The following is a 24,865-nucleotide window of genomic DNA, read 5'->3' as shown; positions in this document are numbered from 1 at the left end:
CTATCTTGGTCAAATAGTCTGTGATCTTCTCTGAGCACCCTTGGGTCAAATTTTGCACAAATCCTTCACATCTTCAGTTCCTCACGAATAATTGTGTGTAGAGTTCCCACACTGACATAAAATTGGGCACTTATTATCTCTATTAACATACGATGGTTGTTATCCATGAAATTCTTTGTTTGGCGAATCAACTCTGGTGTTCCGACTTTCTTACTCCTCCCATCATCTCTCACAGATTCTTTGCCTTCCTTGAATCTCTTATACCACTCAAAAACAGATACTTGATTCATGCAAGATAGTCTAAAAGCAGCCTGAAGTATTCCATACGTTTCTGTGGCATTTTTTCCAAGTTTAAAACAGAATTTTATTGCATATCGTTCTTCTAAAATGTCCTCACATCCAGATTGCATTTTGGAAATTCACTAGCTGCTACAATCAGGCTTTAGTATGGTGTATTCGAATTCCTGCTGTAGCTGTTCATTTGACCTTGGAATCATAAAAATTGGTCAGTCATAAGATGTATAGCAATAGCGTACTGGATTTTCAAAAGTCTACGATGATTTCAAATGCCTACACAAGAAAGTAAAGTGATTGAAGGCACCTCATATATAGAACAAACGTTTTATTAGGAAACATACGCTGATTGACTTAGCGTTAGTATAATCATAAGAATAAATGCAAACCACTTTTTCTTCCTCCATTATAAGAGAGCCCTTTCTTGTTTTTGTTTTTTTTTGCTTTGTTTTTTTTTTCTTGGTTCTGGTACAAAAAAATAATAATTTTTCTGTTTGGTTGAAGGTTGTCAAAAAAAAAAAAAAAGGTCAAGATTGCAGCAAAGGTTTTTTTTTTTTTTTTTTTTTTTTACTTAATTGTTGTGGCGGAATTACCTGCATTACCTACGAATGAACTGATCCATATAAACAATAAATACCGGAAGACAAGACGTTAATGCAAGGTCTAGATCCGGAGAACCAACAGTGCTGATTCATCAGCTAGACAAACAACGCACACTTCTGTACGTTCTTGTTAATACATTTTTCTACTCTATTCCCGTGTTCTGTTTTCCCTGTAATCCTTTAACAAACGTTATAACAGTTTATATATACAATTAGTGTACACTCTCTGTTAATGACGAAAAAATTATGCTCCACCAGTGTTTACACTTCATTTAAAATATTGTTTCAATTTACCCATTCAGTCACAGATATTTTAATGATGAAAAGAATATAAGCACATCGAAGTTCCTCCACACAAGAACATGATTGGCTGGTGTAAGCCATAAATATGGACGAGAGTTGCAGCCTTGAAATATTTGAAACATTATATATAACAAATGACAAAAGTCTTTATATTCCAAATTTCAAGATGTTCACCATCTTACAATTTATTCCTGGAAGTACGTTGAGATACACAATTCAACGATGGTCAACATCTTGAAATTTGGAATACAGACTTTTGTCATTTATTTGTTATATGCGCTGTAATTACATTGAGCTTTATAAATAAAGGATTGGTATGAATAAAAGGTGAAATATAATTGAGAAAAAAAAAACATTTCCACAGATATATGGTACTCATGCACTTATTGATCCGTGCTGAAATAATAACGTTATTATTTAAAAAGCCATTCTTAACATGGAGAGGGGAGGGTGCGTTGTACCTATTCTGTACTTTAACCTTACAATTGAATAAACAAACATATAAAACTTTAATTAAACGTGGAAATACGATTTAAAAAATAGTGCGAATCACTCTCTGCATTAGCACCATATATATATATATATATATATATATATATATATATATATATATATATATATATATATATATATATATATATATATATATATATTATATTATTAATTATTATTTATTAATATATAACTTTATATTATTTATTAATTATTATTTATTAATATATAACTTTATATTATTTATTAATTATTATTTATTAATATATAACTTTATATTATTTATTAATTATTATTTATTAATATATAACTTTATATTATTTATTAATTATTATTTATTAATATATAACTTTATATTATTTATTAATTATTATTTATTAATATATAATTTTATATTATTTATTAATTATTATTTATTAATATATTATTTTATATTATTTATTAATTATTATTTTATTTTTAAACTGATCTTGATATCTATTCAATGGTTTACTGGCATTCTAAAGTGAATAGAATTTCATTTTTAGTGATAAAATATGAAATAAGACATTTTCTTACAACAGTTGCTATTCTCATATTTCAACGAATGTTGATAATTTGAACACATTTTTTTTTTTTTTTTTTTTTTTTGAGCCACACTTTTGTAAGCTTTATCAGAAACGCTTCCCGTTCGGATCAGTTTACTCAAGAGATTTGATCCACTGTTCAACTTTCAATGAAACAGAAATATAAACCAGCAACGTGAACGCATATTACTTACTTTTACTTTCTTCCTTTATTTCCGCTTTCTTTTCTCTTTTTTCTTCCTTTTCCATTTTCTTTTTTTTTTCTTTTTTTTTTTTTTCATCTTGAAATGTGGACATTTCATCTCTACAAATGCTTCCGTTAAATCAAATATTGAGAAATTGAGTTATGGAGAAAACATGACGCTTAGAAGATCAGACATATACGCTTTTTTTTTTTTTTTTAAATAAACATTCATTTATTTAAAGTTTCTAATTTTCAACTGATAACAAAGAACTCATCAGGATTTTTTTTTTGACAATACATTTTTTCCTTACTTGCCGTGGTGTAGTTCGGCGCAGTCTCTATTAGTCGAAGATAGATATTGTATCGTCCAATCCAGTTGGTAAGCGCTCGATCATGCACACATGTGTAAAAATTAATAGAGATTCAAGAAGCACAGAGAAAATGAAATTCAAAACCGGACGGTTAGAAGATAAGACATGTTGGATATTTTTTATTTTTTAAATAAATATTCATTTATTTATTGACAAAAAACAAAACAAAAAAAAACTAAAAAGAAAAAAAAAAAAAACTGGCAAAGCTCAACAAACAAGACAGAAGATATTTATACATCCAGGCAGAATATTTGTCCAACTTCAAGGCCATTTTAAACCTGGATATTTGATGTAGTATCCAAATTTTTTTAGATAAGAATTCATAATTTGTATTATTTGAACTGCTGCTTGCATCTTGTTATCCTCACAACGTTTCGGATGATGTAATCTCCGACCTTCTTTAGATGCAACTTGTCAAGGTCTTTATGGAATTTTGAATGGAAACCTTTATTTAATCCACATAACGTACATGCTATGTAACAATCAGTTTTAAGTGACAGGCTTCTGGAGGTTGAAGGTTCAATCCTCAGTGTAAGACAATTACAAATTACTTATAACTTCTGTCATACCTTACAGAATGAGAGAAAGCTACCCCCGTGAGTTAAATAAATAGTTTCATTAGAAATTTCATGTAGATTCCCAAGTTTGACAGGATACACCTGAAGCAACTGGGAGATTACATAAGCTAAAATGTTCTGGAAGTAATGGTAAAGATGAGGAAAGTAACCTGGATAATTCAATTCATAGTTCTGTTTGTTGAAAAGCCTATCATTGTTTTGTTAGAAATACAAACATATTTTCATTTGCAATAAATAAAGTCAAATCATATACTACAATGACCTCACTCTAAAGGGGGAGGTGAATATCATGACAAATATATGCAACACTATTCTTCAAAAAAAGACATAGTGCTTGGAAGGATGGTCAAATGACAGGAGAACAGGTATTACATGTGTGACGTGCCCCTTCTGAGGTTTGCTTTATTATTTTATCGTGGTGAATTAATTAAAAAAAATTAATAATTTCCTCAGTTTGCGTGGAAGGCCATTAATGTGCTACCTGCCAGTCCGTATTTAATTAACTTCCTCTATCAAAAAGAGCATTTTAAATGGGGATAATAATTATTTGCTCTTTTTGACTTAAATACGGTCTATAAGTGTGTTTTTTGTATAAAATGGATATTAGATGGATAGATAGATTTGTTTAGCAATCAGCTGTTTGTCCTTATAAGAAAATGGTAGGTCAGAGAAGTTTCAGCATATATTTTTAACATGAAAAGATAATCAATTCAACACACACATATATATATATATATATATATATATATATATATACATATTCCTTTTTTTTTTAATGAACAGAATCAAAGAACGAATAGGTAATATATACAAATTTCCAAAGATGATAATATATATATAAGTTCATAAGTTTTTCTTCACTTTTTCCTTTTTTCTTTGTATATGTATAGATATGTCTCGCATACCAAACTCTCAACAAAAATTTAAAAAAAGACAAGTTGCAACCAAGATAATTTACAGAGTTGTGTCCCTTTCATTATTAATTCATATTATATCTTTTTATAATAGATCAAGGGAGGTTACCCTTGTTGATTTTCCTGTTTATTTATTTTGTTCGTTTTTCTTTCTTTCAGGTGATATATTTTCTTTTTTTATCAAGCTCTAGTGAGACTTCTGAGTTTTTGACATTTTATAGTTTCTCTCACCTTGGTTCGGTATATATATCTTTATGACTGACAAATGAGAAGAGTAAATGATAAACCAACTTTTAGTTTTACGCTGGTCAACAACAAATATGTTTTTCCTTTTCATATTTCTCATGGTGTTGTCTTCCTTTTATCAGCAGAGTTGCATAGATGTCTATCGTTCTTGACATCTTTTCTGCAACTGGCTTGCTTTTCAAATTCTTAACGGTCAACTTTCTTTGAAAGAGACGCTGGACACATTTTTCTGAATTTTAAAAATATATCAGCGTTTTTTTTAATTATTTTTCTCTTCGCTGTCGTTATGGTAACGGTTCACTTGGTCGTTCTAACTCCTTCACGTCTTGGAATTTTAACCATTAAATTTATTTAATTTTATTAATATGACATTGATATATCTCAATATCGTCACACAGGTAGGTTAATTAATAACCTTTGATAGTCATGAATTAAATAAAAAAATATGCCTTGTTAATTTCAAATAAAATTTATATTGGAAGTCATATCGACTGTTCACAAAAAGATAAATCAGTTAATGGATAACATGTTTGTAGTTTTACACACACAGACATGGAGAGAGACACGTCTGCTTTCATTTACAAGATCGAACACGAAGAGAGCTATTACACGTTTTATATAAATAAAAAAGGGAAGACAACCCCCGAGTTACTCAATAACTTAAATAAGACGTCAGCCAAACCCAGACAAGGGAGGCAACTGTTCACATATGGTTCAAGGGACAAAACTTATAGTCCTCACAGTATTAAAAACCTAATATTAACAAATTTGCAATATTACACTATCCCCCTCCCCCAAAGGAGAAGGTAATCCCTAGGAGAATGGCATCATGACAATCGAACTGATGCTACACTATCTTTACACACTTACTGAATGACATAACACTTTATAATAGACATGAGAGGGAAAACGAATGTACAAATATCCAAGGCAATGGCAGAAACTCTAGAAAACACCTTCAGTCAGTAATAGTACTGTGGATGGTAACGTTTAATGCTACTAAGACTAAGCTTCTTTCCTTCAACAATTACAGAAAACATTCTTAATCACTGATTGACATGACAACTAACATCCTACCTGAGAGCTCATCTTCCAAACTCCTCAGCTTAACTAACATTCACAAACATGAATTAGAACGAATCTATTGAAGAGATCACTAAGGCTGCTGCAAAGAATGTGGGCTCCCTCTACCATGCTAGAAAATTATCCATACTTGAGAGTATTCTATGCATGTACTAAGCCACCATTCCCCTTATGCATGAAGTATTATTGCCACATTTGGACTGATGCATGTATCACTTGTTTTTTTCTCTTAGACAGTCCCCCAAAAAAGTCCCTAATCTAATGGATCCCACACTATCGGTGAAGCTCCAAGCTCTGTCCCATCACAGCAATGTTGCATCCCTGTGCCTGTTGTACAAGTACCTTAATGGAATGTGCTCTGATGAATTCCTAGCATTTGTGCCCATTTGACATGCATACTCCTGACTAATCTGACAAGCAATGAAATTCCAACCCTTCACTTTCAGATGCTAGAAAGCCTTTCTTCTTCCATACTGCTAGATTTTGGAATACTCTCTTTGTTCCCTACATCCTTAACTGTATAACTATGTAGACGTTTAAATGTGAACAAACATTTCGCTACGTAACTCCCTACATAGCCCCTGTACACATGGTCCCAAATCATAGGCCCTTATGACCAAATGGCAATACATTTTGTTTGAGGTGAAAAAGAGTATAAAAAAAGAGGAGGTAATTCCTTGGAAGATGATATTATGACTACAAAACAGATACTACACTACCAATCCTGAATTGAGCATTAAAATATTGTTCAACAGACTGAAATAGTAATAAATTGAATTCAACATTAGTACAAGATGCATTCAAAAAGTAATGCCTCCTATTATTTTATTCTGTGCAAATGGATCAGAGGGATTGCAAATTGCATTGTTATGATGACTGAACTTGTGCAATCATGATTTGAAAGTTTTTTTTCTCTGCTGTAGATATTGACGGTGTGAAACTCTAAGGAAGCAACTCTTGCCATGGACGTGCATCAGGAGGAGTAATGCATCATTGAATTCCTGGCAAAAGTGCTTGTAAAATGGTATTGACTATGTAGAAATATAAATTCTGGATTACCAAAGGTTGCTCGCTTTAAATGGTACCACCTCCATTTTTGTAGCTTTTCAAATTTTTTAGTAAAATAAAAAAAATAAAAAAAAAATATTAGAATACATTTTGGAATAATCCTCGTACAACAGTATATCAATAGAAATGATTGTATAGTTTCAGCTTCAGACTGACAGTAATGGGTATTAAGTAAAACATGTTCAACAAATAAAAATAATCTATTTTCTCCCCTCTTATCTTAATTTATTCTTTATCCATCTCTTTTTATCTTATTAATTTGTACCAGGAATAAATAATATAAAATATAATGAAAAGTAATTTTTTATCATTTGTAATGTTAAAATTTCTTTGAACTTTCAAAATACGAAAGTATGTGGACAAAATCAGCAAAGTTGAACCATGATAAAAGGAAAATGACAAATTGGCTTGTCAGAATCAAATATCAATTTGTCAGATATAATGCTGTATGAGTCTAAAGTCGATAATCTGATTTTTCCTTATGTATTAGACTAGCCTATGTGCCCAGCGTTGCCTAAGTGTTTGAAGGTGTGTGTTGAAAAAAAAAATGGTAGTAGGTAGGCAGGCTGCAAAGGAGGAAAAGAACATGAAAAAACGAACAAAAAAAAAACATGACGTCTTTGCCATTGCATCCATCACCAAACCTGAAGTGGCAAAGGTTTAAATTAAGGCTAGTCAATTGAAAAGCGGGAATGACTTTTGAAAATATCGGCGAAAAAAGCGACCTCTCCTTGTAGAAAAGTGCCCAGCTGAGGGTGAAGGAATTAATGTTTTTAGCCAATTTTTCGATATTTGTCGTCCAAAGGATGTAGCTTCAAAATGATATCGATCCCGTGAAAATCTGTCACCTCTGTCGAAAGTTTTAGGCAGACATACATACATTTAAACAGACAAATGAGATTTTATATATTAGATATGATTTTTGATTTATTTTTACACTATGCTTATGCATTCGGTATTTTCTATTTTTCAAAGTATCAGAATAGACCATGAAATGAAAAATGTGAAATGACAATAACCTGTTTATTGCAAAAGAAGAATGTGTTTTCTTTTGAAACAAACAAAAAAAAAAATTCATTATTCACATAAACATTTTTGTTATTTGAAAAATAATTGTTTTCTTTATTGATTCTTTCGTTTTCTTCCTATTTTTAAAATAATCTATATCAGGAGTTTAGATTTGAAAAAAATCTCTTGGGTCTTCAATGTAAACTCGCCTTGAAATACAATAACATTGTTCAATTATACTTGTCCTATTTTGAATTGTTTGTATCATTTTTTACGGGGGAGGGGATTCTTTTTTTCTTATTTTTATTTTGACACTTGTCATTTGTATTACTTGAATAGATTGTACATAATATTGAATCTAACATATTGTACAAAATATAGTCTAGTGCTACCAGGCTGTCTGAAGATACTAGCTTCTTGATCTAAAATGAACCAAACTTTGATTTTATTGTTTTTTTATCAACTTAATCATGTTTTGCAAAGTCAAAAACAAAAACAATTGTCCTCTATGAAGAAACCAAATCAAATATGATGAAAAAATATTTAAATAACTTCAAGCATAAATTTTTTTTACCAAAATGATTGCATTTGGCATTAAGTAACCCAAAAAGGGTTAATATGCTGTAAAACGAAACAACTAAACGAAACTCCATGAATAAATATTTAAAAGATATAAAGAGCTTGAAGCATAAAACCTTTTTTCAAATTACTGGAATCGCCACCCAGAAAGAGTTGCTATGCTGCAGGGCAAAACAACAAAGCCAAACCATAAAATAAAGAATATAACTTTAGTTGCACATGTAGCATAGCTGTGGTGTTCTTCGATCTTCAGGGTGAAGCGAATCAGTTGTTTGAATTTTTGTAGTGGCAGTGATGAGGTGGCAGCCAAAATATCCATGATTATGTATAACAAAGGAAAGTAAATCCAACAGTTCAATGGTGTTTTATTCTTCCATTCTCTCACAGCACTACTAAGTTATGTATACACTTTCCTTCTTCCTACCTTGGATGTTGGGGTAAACATAGATAGATATTTGAAAAACTGTGATTGAACACAATCAACGTAACAGTTAGAGAGAGAGAGAGAGAGAGAGACAGAGAGAGAGAGAGAGAGAGAGAGAGAGAGAGAGATTTTCTTCCCTACGTGTCATTTTGGACTTCCACTCATGATTACACTTTCTGCACACGTTTCTCTTATTCTAGTATTAGCTTCTAATGGAATTTTCCATTCACTTAATTTTAATTCCTGATTGTAACCTGATTTTTACCAACGCACATCTGAATATTATCACATTATTATTACATGTCGCTTCTTTTATACGATCCGAAGCAAATTTTTAAGTTAAAGTGGGGCACAGATCAAAGCAAATGAGCTTTGATGTTGTTTACCTACCTATATAAATAGTAGGATGGGGAGCCATTCTGATTTACTGGGCGCAGAAAAAGGTATTCCTATGATATATCATTTTATTTTATTTTGAGATGAGAAGTCATAATTTGAATTTTCATTTAAAGAATTTTTTTTTTTTTTGCGGACTGTTATCCTCATCTTCATAGTTGTTATTTTATCATGTTTCAGCCAACTTCTTCTCTGGCCTTCTTTAGATGGTTAACTGTGATGAGATAGGAATGCTGAGTCTCGTAATTGTATCCCCAGTAATTACTGCCTTCCATAGTTGTTGTTTCACCATGTTTTTTGGCAAATAACTCTCTGGCTGGCTTTGGGTAGGATTGAAACCGCTATCTTCAGACAATGTAGAGACTCAACGCCTCTATCCACTGCGTCATGGGCCCCAAAGGTATTCCCACATTTGATTAAAGTATATTTATTTAGAATGCCTTTATGAATGCAAAACTTCCTAATTGTATGAATGATTGAATCCATCCAGTTATATTAGTCTACTTTTTTCTTTAATATTTTAAATAAAAATTATTATTATCTATTAATGCAATAGTATGTGTGTTCTTTTGTGTGTCACCCTTACATCCGGGTCGTTTAATAGTTATGTTCTTCTATTTCTTGTCATGTTTTCTTAATAAATCCTTATACAAAAACCTTAGACACTCGAACTTGGTTCCTAGTAGAAATTCAAGTTCTCTCCAGGTATTTAAGTTGCAATGGAGATGTGGAAACAGCGGTTAGCAGGAAGGATTATGAAACAAAATTTATCAAGAAGCTGAAAATAAAAAGATATGGCAAGATTCAGACAAGGCAATGCTGACCATTGGTAGAGAGATGGACATAGAAGTGGTGATTATGAAGAAATCACTGAATAAGGATCTTGACTATTCCTGATATAAGATTTGCAAGAGCTAAATAGTCTTTGCAAAGGCAAAATAGAACCACCTTGAAAGCCAGAAAACTCCCCAACAAGATCAAACACCTTTCCGAAAATTGTTAAATTTATCCCAAACATCTTGAAGATATTTTATTTCATTATCAAATAATCCAAAAATGTTGATATGCTGTAAAACAAACAAAATAAAAATCAATCCTATTGTATAACGCGATTCTTTAGACTAAGCTAAGATCAGCTACAACTTCTATTTTCCACAATTTTTATTTTTATCTTCAAAACTAATGATTACTTTAATGTCAATGTCTCGTAATTTCAACTGCTCAATCTCAGTAATGAACTGATTTTATGTAAATAGCTTCTGCTGGTCCCATGCTAAGTCTATCATGTAAGATTCCGTTTAGATGTATTGACGCTAATGATAGTTTGTGCTGCCATTATGGAATGGTAAAATCCAAGAAAATCTATTTATTGTCTTTTTACATTAAAATAGTCTTCCACTGTCAAGTTTCTTCCTAAATTTATCAAATGAAATATTATCGCAACTTGCAAATCTCTCAGACAGAAATGGCATCTTTGTGCTTTTCTTTTGCTCTTACTGCAGTTGTGCAGGTCATTTCTGAAGTCACCATATTTACTCAGCTAATTAAGATAGCATTGAAGATATCAGTTAGAACACTCTAAAAAAGAAAAGGATTTAATTTAGTCGAGAGTGATTTTCCTCTGAGTGATTGTTTTTAAATTAAAATTAACATAATTTTTGTTATTTTAAGGTGAACTAATTTTTTAAAAATAAATCTGAAAATTGAGCTATTCTTCTGGTAATAAATCTAAAAACTGAGCCTATTTTCTTGTAATAAATTTGCAAATTGAGCCAATTTTCTTGTAACAAATGTAAAAATTGAACGATTTTCTTGTAATAAATCTGAAAATTAAATATTATTCATAATAAATCTGAACTTTATTTATCATGATAAATTTAAAAGTTGTTTATTGTAATAAATTTAAAAGTTGAACTTTATTTATTGCAATAAATTTGAAAGTTGAACCTTATCATAATAGATTGAAAAGTTGAACCTTATTTCTTGTAATAAATTTGAAAGTTGAACCTTATTTCTTGTATATTTAAAGTTAAACCTTATTTCTTGTATATTGGAAGTTGAACCTTATTTCTTGTATATTTGAAGTTGAACCTTATTTCTGGTATATTGGAAGTTGAACTTTATTTCTTGTTTATTTGAAGTTGAACCTTATTTCTTGTTTATTTGAAGTTGAACCTTATTTCTTGTTTATTTGAAGTTGAACCTTATTTCTTGTTTATTTGAAGTTGAACCTTATTTCTTGTTTATTTGAAGTTGAACCTTATTTCTTGTTTATTTGAAGTTGAACCTTATTTCTTGTTTATTTGAAGTTGAACCTTATTTCTTGTTTATTTGAAGTTGAACCTTATTTCTTGTATATTGGAAGTTGAACCTTATTTCTTGTTTATTTGAAGTTGAACCTTATTTCTTGTATATTTGAAGTTGAACCTTATTTCTTGTTTATTTGAAGTTGAACCTTATTTCTTGTTTATTTGAAGTTGAACCTTATTTCTTGTATATTTGAAGTTGAACCTTATTTCTTGTTTATTTGAAGTTGAACCTTATTTCTTGTTTATTTGAAGTTGAACCTTATTTCTTGTTTATTTGAAGTTGAACCTTATTTCTTGTTTATTTGAAGTTGAACCTTATTTCTTGTTTATTTGAAGTTGAACCTTATTTCTTGTTAATTTGAAGTTGAACCTTATTTCTTGTTAATTTGAAGTTGAACCTTATTTCTTGTTAATTTGAAGTTGAACCTTATTTCTTGTTTATTTGAAGTTGAACCTTATTTCTTGTTTATTTGAAGTTGAACCTTATTTCTTGTTTATTTGAAGTTGAACCTTATTTCTTGTTTATTTGAAGTTGAACCTTATTTCTTGTTTATTTGAAGTTGAACCTTATTTCTTGTTTATTTGAAGTTGAACCTTATTTCTTGTTTATTTGAAGTTGAACCTTATTTCTTGTTTATTTGAAGTTGAACCTTATTTCTTGTTTATTTGAAGTTGAACCTTATTTCTTGTTTATTTGAAGTTGAACCTTATTTCTTGTTTATTTGAAGTTGAACCTTATTTCTTGTTTATTTGAAGTTGAACCTTATTTCTTGTTTATTTGAAGTTGAACCTTATTTCTTGTTTATTTGAAGTTGAACCTTATTTCTTGTTTATTTGAAGTTGAACCTTATTTCTTGTTTATTTGAAGTTGAACCTTATTTCTTGTTTATTTGAAGTTGAACCTTATTTCTTGTTTATTTGAAGTTGAACCTTATTTCTTGTTTATTTGAAGTTGAACCTTATTTCTTGTTTATTTGAAGTTGAACCTTATTTCTTGTATATTTGAAGTTGAACCTTATTTCTTGTATATTTGAAGTTGAACCTTATTTCTTGTTTATTTGAAGTTGAACCTTATTTCTTGTTTATTGGAAGTTGAACCTTATTTCTGGCATATTGGAAGTTGAACCTTATTTCTTGTTTATTTGAAGTTGAACCTTATTTCTTGTATATTTGAAGTTGAACCTTATTTCTTGTTTATTTGAAGTTGAACCTTATTTCTTGTATATTTGAAGTTGAACCTTATTTCTTGTATATTTGAAGTTGAACCTTATTTCTTGTATATTTGAAGTTGAACCTTATTTCTTGTTTATTTGAAGTTGAACCTTATTTCTTGTTTATTTGAAGTTGAACCTTATTTCTTGTATATTGGAAGTTGAACCTTATTTCTTGTATAATATAAGTTGAACCTTATTTCTTGTATATTTGAAGTTGAACCTTATTTCTTGTATATTTGAAGTTGAACCTTATTTCTTGTTTATTTGAAGTTGAACCTTATTTCTTGTATATTGGAAGTTGAACCTTATTTCTTGTATATTGGAAGTTGAACCTTATTTCTTGTATATTTGAAGTTGAACCTTATTTCTTGTTTATTTGAAGTTGAACCTTATTTCTTGTATATTGGAAGTTGAACCTTATTTCTTGTATATTGGAAGTTGAACCTTATTTCTTGTATATTGGAAGTTGAACCTTATTTCTTGTATATTGGAAGTTGAACCTTATTTCTTGTATATTGGAAGTTGAACCTTATTTCTTGTATATTGGAAGTTGAATCTTATTTCTTATATATTGGAAGTTGAACCGATTTTCTTGTATATTGGAAGTTTTTTTTTTTTTTACATGGAGGTCACCACTTATCAAGGCCCAAGGGCCACTTGGGGATAAGGGTTATTGTGTGGACAGTAATCAATAGGATAGTGAAGTAATAGTATTGGAGAATTGATAAAGTGTCATTACTTAAGGGGGCGGTTCATCAGGAATTTGCTTGTGTTGGACTTGAAGACATCCAGGTTGAAGTTGGGAGGGAAGCAGGCAAGCGGAACAGAGTTCCACATGCGTGCAGTTCTAAGAAAGAAGCTTTGTTCATGGAATCTACGTTTTGATTTAGGCACAGATAAGGAGTGGGGATAATTATTGACGGTGGTTTCAGCTAGTCGGTGTTTTTTTAAAAAAGATTGGCGAGGGGGGACCAGAGAATGGAGCTCAGACGAGCACTTGCCATGGAAATAACGATAGAACAAAGATAGGCTCGCTATGTCTCTTCTGTGGGAAAGAAGTTGCAGGGAAGAGAAAAAGACATCCCCCACCAAGCCACGAAGTCTATTTTGTACTCTGTCAAGGCAGGATAGGCTATTTTTAGCAGCTCCTGCCCAGATGTGGCAGCAGTACTCCATCCTTGGACGTACTTGGCTTTTATATAGATAGAGAATTGCGTCATTAGTAAAATATCTTCTGGAGGGGTTGAAGGATCCCACCATTTTCCCAGCGCCCTTAGCCACAGACTTGATGTATGTATTGGAAGTTGAACCGATTTTCTTGTATATTGGAAGTTGAACCGATTTTCTTGTATATTGGAAGTTGAACCGATTTTCTTGTATATTGGAAGTTGAACCGATTTTCTTGCATATTGGAAGTTGAACCGATTTTCTTGCATATTGGAAGTTGAACCGATTTTCTTGTATATTGGAAGTTGAACCGATTTTCTTGTATATTGGAAGTTGAACCGATTTTCTTGTATATTGGAAGTTGAACCGATTTTCTTGTATATTGGAAGTTGAACCGATTTTCTTGTATATTGGAAGTTGAACCGATTTTCTTGTATATTGGAAGTTGAACCGATTTTCTTGTATATTGGAAGTTGAACCGATTTTCTTGTATATTGGAAGTTGAACCGATTTTCTTGTATATTGGAAGTTGAACCGATTTTCTTTTTAAATTGAAGCTGTACTTTTTATTTGAAGTTAAAATAAAGCTAAACTTGTAATGATGTAGAGTTATAATTTGTCTCCATCGCAGTTATTAACTTATTGTATGATAAGTTAGATGCCAGCCTATCAAAATTGAACACTTATAAATTATTTCTTAAACAGAATTTGTTCTTCTGAATTAGATAAATATCTGATTTAATTCATAGTATGCATTACAACATTTTAAACTGTTAATTTTTTTTTGTTTTTACAGTTTCAGTTTTAAAAGCGATGGCTTTTGAAAAGGTCATACATGCTGACATTGCTCCGAGAGGTACACAGCTGAAACTCCTTTTAACATTCAAGGGAGGACAAAAGGTTCTTTTCAAACCCAAATGGTAAGTACATGCTTATCAGATACGATTATTTTCTTATACATGCATTAATATATATATTATATATAGGTTGTTTACTCGGTTTAGAATGTGACCACCAACAGAGATTTTTGTGCTCTTATGTATGAAGGAAAGGAGAGAATATACAGAAAAAGAAAACGAAAACTCTGAAAGGCACCTGTGCATGACTTTTTTTTACAGCACACAATCTACTTTTTGAGTGAGGTATGGATGATCCTATGGCACAGTGAATGAGATGATTGGTCTGGACCAGATTCTCGGGTATTAAGTGAAAGTTTACCCCCCCCCCTTATTTTTGAGCTGTGGGAAGGCAAGCTATCTGCTCTGACTAATGAGTTATGGGAACCATCATCAGAGAGAGCTTTTTTTTGTAGTTCTCCTTCTTTCTTAGATGAATTGCCTTCATCACAGCTAAGGAGCATCATCCCTCCCAATATATGTAATAAACAATTCCAATACCACAAATATATTTATAAAATATTCATATTTTACTAGTGAGACCTGCGGAAATTGCACAGCCGACTCATTAATATGTAATATATCGATTTTGGCATTCTGTAGATATTCAGCATAAATAGAGATGCTCTGATATTATTGTAGCTCTTTTGTTAAAACTGCAAAAGCATTAATCTAAGCTAGCCCGGTCGTAAAGTATGCTTAAATATGATATTTTAATTCTTGCAGATTTTGTATTTGTTATTATACAGTTAATATTCTATCGATTTTTATATGTCATGAAGTTGCGATTTCAGGAATAAAAAAATATATCCATATGACTTGGGTATATTAGCTTGAATTGAAACTGAAATAAATCTTATGAAAAAAAAATATTATATATATATATATATATATATATATATATATATATAACTTGAGTTCCTTCAGCCATAATCGAAACTGAAACCAAAACTTATGAAGAATTCTTGATAAAATTATTTATAAAAAAAATAGATCATTTAAGTGGCATTAGCTTTAGTCGAAACCGAAGCCAAAACTTATAAAGAATTCTTGGGAATAAACTTTTTTTCTTCTTCATATGTTAAATGTTGAAATACTTAAAAAATATTATATATATATATATATATATATGGCAAATTAAGCTACACTGAATATTCCACATTTCAACGTCGTAAGAATTCATCAGGCTGATGCAAAGGGTTGTGGTTATCTCGCATTTTTATATAAACACATGATATTGAATTTGTACCTTTGTCCTGTAAGTGCCCGACCATTGGCTGATTAGGATGGACGTGGTTACAACTAAGAAGCTGATTGGCTAATTAGCAAATTCAATACCATGAGTTTATATAAAAATGCATGATAAGTAAAACTCTATGCATAAGCCTGACGAATTCTCACGAAGATGAAACGCGGAATATTCTGTGTAGCTTAATTGCCATATATATTTTCATAACTTACTACCTTGCTCTACTTATTTATTGAGCACTGTTGAAGTAAATACTGAAAATTTATGCATAAAATTATATCTTCTAATATTAATTTATGTGATTAATATATATATTAGTGATGGGACGATTCCAATAGTTTTCCAGATTCTGATACAATTATCGATTCCGATTCTTTATAAATCTCTTAATATTTAACTATAGATTATTTTTTTCCAGTTACGGTAAAATCATACGTTAAATATGCAGATTTCTCAACCGTAAATATATTCTCGTATGAGGGTGATCAATCAATTTTCGTTTTACTGGTAATTTAAAAATCAATAAATATTTATCATTTTATTATTACTATCAACAGTTGAAGATTTTACTTTACACAAAATCATATAAAAAAGATAATTAAAAGAATCGTTTTTGGCATCGGAAAATAGGCACAAAATTTTTCAATTCCGATATCTGTAAAATTTCTTATTTTTCTGGTTCTGATTAATCGTCCCAACACTAATATATATTTGGTTTGGTTGATTTACGGCATATCAACCCTTTTTGTGATATTTAATGCCGAATCTAGTTATTTTGGAAATAGTATTCATGTTGCATCAAGTTATTTTGTAGAAGGTTTTTATTCTTCAAACTCTTTGTATCTTTAATTGCTAATTTGTAGTGTTTGGTTTGGTTGTTTTATAGTGAATTTTATCGTTTTTGTTCCCTGCCCTGCAGAACATGAACGAGTTTTGCGATAGGAGAGGGAACAGGGTTACAGTATTAATTTTTGGTACATTTGAAGTTAGGAAACCAGTAAGGAAGTGGGGGGGGAGATAGAAAAGGGAAATGGGAAGAAGGTGGGTTGTTGTTTTTGGTTTTGGTTTTGCAGAACATGCTTGAGTTTTGCAAAAGGAAGTAGAGAAACAAAAAACATTAATGTTAGGTGCATTTCGTCTCAGGGCACGCTTAACACACTTATTTTTGTACTCCTCACCTGGTCACCGCCACACATGCTTAAGGCCATCAGAACCAAACAAATTGAATTTCGTCTCATCAGACCATAGAACAGGTTCCAGTAATCTATGGGCTTTGTTGACATGTCTTCCACAAACTGTTTGTGGGCTTTCTTGTGTATTGCTTTCAGAAGAGGCTTCCTTCTGGGGTGACAGCCATGCACACCAATTTGAGGAGTACAAAGATAAGTGTGTCATGCCTACAGTCAAGCATGGTGGTGTGAATGTCATGGTCTGGCGCTACATGAGTGCTACAGGTATTGGAAAGTTACATTTCATTGAGGGAAACATGAATTCCAACATGTACTGTCAAATACTGCAGCAGAGCGTGATCCCCTCCCTCCAGAAACTGGGTCGCAGAGCAATGTTCCAACATAACAATGACGCAAAACACACATCCAAGACAACCACTGCTTTACTGAAGAGACTGGGGGTAAAGGTGATGGACTGGCCAAGCATGTCTCCAAACATGAACCCAATAGAACATCTTTGGGACATCCTCAAGCAAAAGGTGGAGGTGCAGAAAGTCTCAAATATCGGCCAGGTCCGCGACGTCGTAATTGAAGAGTGGAAGAGCATCCCAGTGGCTACATGTGAAGCTCTGGTAACTCCATGCCCAGGAGAGTAAAGGCAGTTTTGGATAATGATATTGGTCACACAAAATATTGAAAGTTGACATGTTGTATGTTAACTTTTCGTAAGGGGTGTACTCACTTTTGTTGCCAAGGATTTAGCTTTTAATGGCTATATTTTGAGTTCTTTTGAGGGGAAAATAAATTAACTGTTATATATGCTGCAGACAGACTACTTTTCATTGTGTGAAAAAATCGTTTTTTCAGTGTTGTCCCATGAAGAGATAAATATTTGGAGAAATGTGAGGGGTATACTCACTTTTGTGATACACTATATATATATATATATATATATATATATATATATGAATGCTCAGATAAGCACATATACATATATACACGATCAAATAAGTATATATATATATATATATATACACACAATCAAATAAGTATATATATATATATACAATCAAATAAGTATATATATATATATATATATATATATATATACACACACACACGCAATCAAATAAGTATATACATATATCTATAATATAAAGCTGAATGTGTGTGTGTGTGTGGTCATGAATAGGCTCCTATATGGTTGACTATTTTAAAAAACTGAATGTCCAAAATGCATAACGATTTCTTTTCAATTTTGGCCCATTTCTGACCCCTTAAAAACAATTTTAACCGGCTAAAAAATCCAATCATTTGAGGCCCCTAGCGCCACTCTTCGACTTTTAGTTTTGGAGGAGATAGTTTGAAAAAATAGAGACAGACAGACATATAGCCTTTTATATATTAGAGGTATATATATATATATATACAATCAAATATATATATATATATATTATCAAATAAGTATATATGATATATATATAGTAATTTATAAATATAAATGGTGATTAAGCTACACTGAATATTCCGCGTAGCTTAATCGCCATATATATTTTATAACTTACTAACTAGCTCTACCTAACTATTGAGCACTTTTGAAGTAAATACTTAAAGTTTATGCATAAATTTATACTTTCGTATATTAATTTTATGTGAGTAAATTAAATGAATTAGTTATAATATATATATATATGTATATATATATATATATATATATATATATATATATATATATACATATATATATATATATATATATATATTATAACTAATTCATTTACTATATATAGTATATATATTTACTATATATATATATATATATATATATATATATATATACACTAGCAAAAGTACCCAGCATTGACTGGGTTCAAAAACAGCCTACAGAAAATGGACTATGAAAGTATGATAGGTTATGAAATGGAAGGGTTGTAAAGAGATAGCTTCGAATTTGGGGGTATCAAAACCAAAGCAAAATATGATGAAAATAAACATAAAATAGATAAACGCCATAATTTATTATACCATACCTGTTCACACTGAAACACTTATCACAATATTCTGTGGATCTATATTAAAAAACCTTGTTAAACTTTGTGACATATTTCCATTCTATGGAGGTCAGGCGCGAACGAACACCCCATAATTTTATTATACCATATTTCTTCAAACTGAAACATAATTATCAAAGTATACTTATGCAGATAGATATGAAAATTCTTTATTAAAGTTTGTGCCTATTTCCATTCTATGGAGGCCAGGCGCGAACGCAGACCTCACAATTTTATTATACCATCCCTATTTAAGTTAAAACATACTTATTAAAGTATTATGTACATCTATATCAAAAACTCTTGTAAACGTTTTGTTAAATTTTTTAATTGTTTATTTCCATACTTTGTGGACCAGGTGCGTACACAGACCCCACAATTTTAATGAATCATCATTATGCCAGATCAAACATACCCATTCCTGTGTCTCGATACATCTTCTATCATTATATGTGATCAGTTTTCTATAATAGTCAACCATATAGGAGCCTATTCGTGACCAGACACACACACAGACGTTCAGCTTTATATATATATATATATATATATATATATATATATATATTTATTCTTATTAAATGCTTTTAACGTGTGTGTGTGTGTGTGTGTGTGTGTATATATATATATATATATATATATATATATATATATATATATATATATATATATATAAAAGAATAATAAGAGGAATTAGATCACAGATTATTGAATAGAATTAGGTTCCAAATTGGTTGAAGATTGGTACATTGAAGGTAACAGGATCAAATAAGTATGTATACATACATACATACATACATACATACATATATATTTATATTTATACTAGCATGGGTGCCCGACGTTGCCCGGGTGTTTGGAGGTGTATGCTGAGCAAAAGAAAAAAGAAAAACGGTCAATTTTTTTAACTTTGACCCCTATTATGACCCCTTAAAATTTATTATTTTGGGCTCAAATCAAGTTATTAAGTTAGATCCATGTCCAAGGAACCTATATCTAAAATTTCAAGTGTTTAGACCTCAAATTGTCGGAGGAGTTTGTTAGAGTTCTCAAAGGTCAAATCGTTGAATTTTGACCCCTTAACAGCCAAATTTCTGGCCAAAAACCGATCACAAAGATTTTCCCAAATCTCAATACCCTGTATATCAAATTTCGAGTCTGTAGACTAAAAATTATTGTTATTGCTTAGGGAAATGTACACAGACAGACACACAGACACGTTCACTTTTATAGATATACTAGCATTTCAGCCCGGCGTTGCCCGGGTGTTTGGATCTGTATGTTGAGAAAAAAAAAAAAAAAAAGTGGTAGTAGGAAGGCAGGCTCGAACCCGTACTGCGAAGGTGGAAAAGAATGGAGTGGGGGAAAAGCCTGACGTTTTTGCAGTTATGACTTATGTTTACATTGAGGCTAAACAATCGAAAGGAGAGGATATCTTTCAAAAATATCGGCGAAAAAAGCGACCCCTCCCCGTAGAAAAGTGCTTAGTTCAAAGTGAAGATGTTAATGTTTTTAACCAATTTTTCGATATTTGACGTCTGAAAGGTCGAACTTCAAAACGATACTGATCTTGGTAAAATCCGTCGCCTCTGTCGAAAGTTTTAGGCAGACATGCAAACATACATACATACATACATTGGTAACTAAAAATTTTCGACCTAAACCGATGAAAAAGCTTGCCCTATCTCTGAATACCCTTTATGTAAAATTTCAAATGTTTAGACCAGAAATTTTCTGAGTAATTAGGTAGAGACGGCAGAGGTCAAATTTTTTAAACTGTGACCCCTATTATGACCCCTTAAAATTTATTGTTTTGGGCTCAAATCAAGTTATTAAGTTAGATCCATGTCCAAGGAATCTATATCTAAAATTTCAAGTGTTTGGACACAAAATTGTCGCAGGAATTTGGTAGAGTTCTCAAAAGTCAAATCTTTGACTTTTGACCCCTTAACACCCAAATTTCTGGCCGATAACGGATCACAAAGATTTTCCCAAATCTCAGTACTCTGTATATCAAATTTCGAGTCTGTAGACTTAAAATTGACAAAGTTATTGCGTAGGGAAATGTACACAGACAGACAGACACACAGACACGTTCACTTTTATAGATAGATAGATAGATAGATAAAACAAAAATATATACATATATATAAATATATATATGGAAACAATTTTTTGTTTACTGTAAAGATTTTACGCAAATATTATGCAAGTATAAATCATGTACAATATCTGCATGAATATAATTACACGTAATAGTTAACTCTAGATGATCATCCCATAAGAAAACCGAAAAAACTAATAGGGAATTAATTAAAATGAATGTTTAAAAGATTATGCAAATTAGCTAGATCTTTTGCTAGTGAATGCATTTCCACAACCCATATATAAGAAAATTGTATTTTCTTTTTAAATAAATAGAAAAGCGGGTTTTTAATATGAATATAAATACACACAAAAGAAAAAACGAATTCATAGGAATATATATATATATATATATATATATATATATATATATATACTCCTATAAATTCGTTTATATATATATATATATATGATTAAATATTGCTTTTAAAATATAATTATCCACTGACACGTGTTTCGTTGTCTACGACTCCACAGAGTGACTGAATCTGGCGAGATTCGAAATCGAGACCCCACGGTAAGGAGCCTGCACTCTTAGGGCTCGTCCATCTCGCACGACTGTTTGGATATATTGCGATTTACTTAGATGATGTTTGTTTTTGCGATACGTTTTGAATGAATTTAAATTTTTAATAAAGTGCATTTTTACCTAAATGCGAGTTTGGAATAATTTTCCCTTTAACCAATTTGGTACCCCCATATAGGGAGCGGCAATAATTGTTTTTAAAATATAATTATCCACTGACACGTGTTTTGTCTACATGATTAAATAAGTGTATATATATATATATATATATATATATATATATATATATATATATATATACACAATCAAATAATCATATATATATATATATATGATTAAATAAGCTTGTATACATATATATATACATGATCAAATAAGTATATATACATGTATATACGATCATATATATATGTATATATATATATATGATTAAATAAGTATGTGTATATATATGTATACGATTAAATAAGTATGTGTGTATATATATATATATATATATATATATATATATATATATATGATTAAGTATGTGTATATATATGTATACGATTAAATAAGTATGTGTGTATATATATATATATATATATGATTAAGTATGTATATATATATGATTAAGTATGTATATATATATGATTAAATATGTATGTATATATATATATATATATATATATATATATATATATATATGATTAAATAAGTATGTATGTATATATATATATATACATTTGTATATACGATTAAATAAGCGCGTATATATATATATATATATATATATATATATATATATATATATACACACAGGACAAAATAAGTATATATATACATATATTTACTTAATTTTATGTTCATGTCTATAAAGATAGGTTGTTGATGTATTTTATGAATGCTTGGCTGGCCAGCTATCTGCCTAGCTTACTCATCCACCCTGTTATTTCCCCAAACTGACTGATTGCTTAGCCGGTTGTTTCCGACCTAAACCAAAGAATTGATTTATTAGTGTCCGCAGTGACGATGTGACTGCTAATTCATTTGTGTTGTGCTTTAACATGAGAAAGCAAAGACAGCATTATGATTCAAATTTTAACCCTATAAAAAAAAAAAAAAAAAATTTTTTTGTTTGTTAAATTTGAAATTTCAGGCAAGATCAATGTCACGTGTGTGATTTGTTTTTAAAAATAGCCAAACCGAGCGGAACTAGCTATCGGCTGTTATGATGCGGTTATGGCACAGTCGTCGTGACATGTTCTTTTGGTCTGACGCATATGTGCGTCACTGCGAGATTTAATCATCGTGCAATGGATGGAGATGAAGGACTCTGCTCAGAGCTTTGAACGAGAATGGAATGGAAGTATGTTGCTCAAATACAAACAACACGGTCGCGCAACCATATTTTTGAAAGAGCCAGCAAGTACGTCCACATCCGCCATAGTTTGGTACACACGAGGACAATTGCAGTGCATCTTAAGACTCTTTTACACAATGGATCTATTACCTTGCAGTGCAAATGGACAATTTCTACCAACGTGTTGGCACTTACCCGCCGGATTCTAATAGGTCTTGGATTATTTGAAATGCATTCTTTTTGCAGGTTTAACTTGGAAACCGTTGTTATGGATCTGCGGATGGTTATAAGACCATTCTCTGCCAAAACATCATGGTATTGCACCGTGAAAACCAAAAACATGATTTTCCTCTGGGGTTGGTACTATCAGCAAGAATTTCACCTGTCTGTGAACTTTAATTATCTCGGTACCAATCTTCAGATTCAACCAGCAGAATCCTTAATGATCCCTATTTCAAGCTGGCCATCATCGCTCATTGTAACCAGTCCTTCAGATGAGGAAACTGTGATTGAAACTCGGACAGTCACTCAAAACTGGAGGTATGTGATCCGCACAAGAACGATGTGGGTAGATTGCCGGATGGTGTACCAAAGGGCAGATCTCTATGAGTGGCAGTGTGTACTTCAGATCCGGACTGTAATTGTCCAATGCCAGTGCGTGATCCAGACACGCAGCGTCTCTGTGCATCATGGTTATGTGGTTCAAACGAGAAACTTTGTGATTCGACGCCATCGCATGGTGCATCTGCAAACGCTTGTTATGCAACAGCGATGCCAGATATGTGCCCAGACACCCGTGAGACCAAGGATAGGACTATTGCCTGCAATGGGCATTCTTGTGGATTGGGGTACCATTAGTCATACACGTCGAATAAGCCAACGTTTTCGCTGGATGGCGTGTGAGCAAACTTTGAACCTACACAGGAATTGCTCAATCAGAACTTGGGCCATTATCTTACAATGGAATGTTTTAGATCGGACGAGAATCATTCTCATGCTGGGACGCTACGTTATGCTGAGACATACACTAACCAGGGATTTATGCCGCCGTTTATTATGTTGTATAACGTGTACATTCTGTTCATGTCTCGCACATTGTTGTCATACAATGTGTATTACACCAAAGTATATATGCACACTAGCTCACTGTGAATTTTTCTGTTTCCGACAGAGTTCTGGATATCAGTTTATCACGGCCATGTTTGACTCGCGAATTTACGTCCAAGGTGCATCCGTCTACATCTTTTTGCGATGTCTGGTGCAAATAAGAAATTTTAATTCTTTATCTTTCTACAGAATTTCAATGGGGAGGTTTGATGTATGGCTTTTCACCTGGCTAGAAAGTGTGAGACTTGTTGTTGATTGGAGGTGTGTCATTGAGCCAGCCGATGTCCGAATCCGTTGGGTGTGCTGGATGTATTCGCAGACAGCGGAAACAGTTCAACACATCTAAAATTATACCAAATATCTTATGTTTTTGTGAAAATGGATGTTTTCTCATATTTTTTATGCATCTATATAATATTCTGCTTGTTTCTACCTTAGTTAGTCTGTACGTTACACTTTCAAAAAGACCTAATACTATTTTTGGAAGGCTAAACTGATTCAAAAAAGAAATAGAAAAGGTCATATTCACGAAATTTGGCTTTTTAAAAGCCAAATTTCGTGAATTTGACCTTTTTTATTTCTTTT

At 31.4% G+C, this 24,865-nt stretch overlaps 1 protein-coding gene across 5 annotated transcripts in view; it reads left to right on the top strand.

Annotated features, from left to right (window-relative positions):
- LOC145254811 (glycosaminoglycan xylosylkinase-like) overlaps nucleotides 1-24,865 on the top strand; it is a 795,724-nt gene that overhangs the window by 682,057 nt on the left and 88,802 nt on the right. For all 5 annotated transcript variants that reach the window (XM_080113620.1, XM_080113623.1, XM_080113624.1 and 2 more), the window contains exon 3: nucleotides 14,595-14,718. In XM_080113620.1, coding sequence (XP_079969746.1) covers nucleotides 14,595-14,718 — 124 coding nt within the window. The remainder of the gene's footprint in view (nucleotides 1-14,594; nucleotides 14,719-24,865) is intronic.

This window comes from Euprymna scolopes, chromosome 30 (assembly GCF_053919585.1).
Source record: "Euprymna scolopes isolate OS-2025 chromosome 30, ASM5391958v1, whole genome shotgun sequence".
NCBI lineage: Eukaryota > Metazoa > Mollusca > Cephalopoda > Sepiida > Sepiolidae > Euprymna > Euprymna scolopes.
The sequence above is the reverse complement of the archived record's forward strand: the minus strand, read 5'-3'. Positions and strand labels throughout refer to the sequence as shown.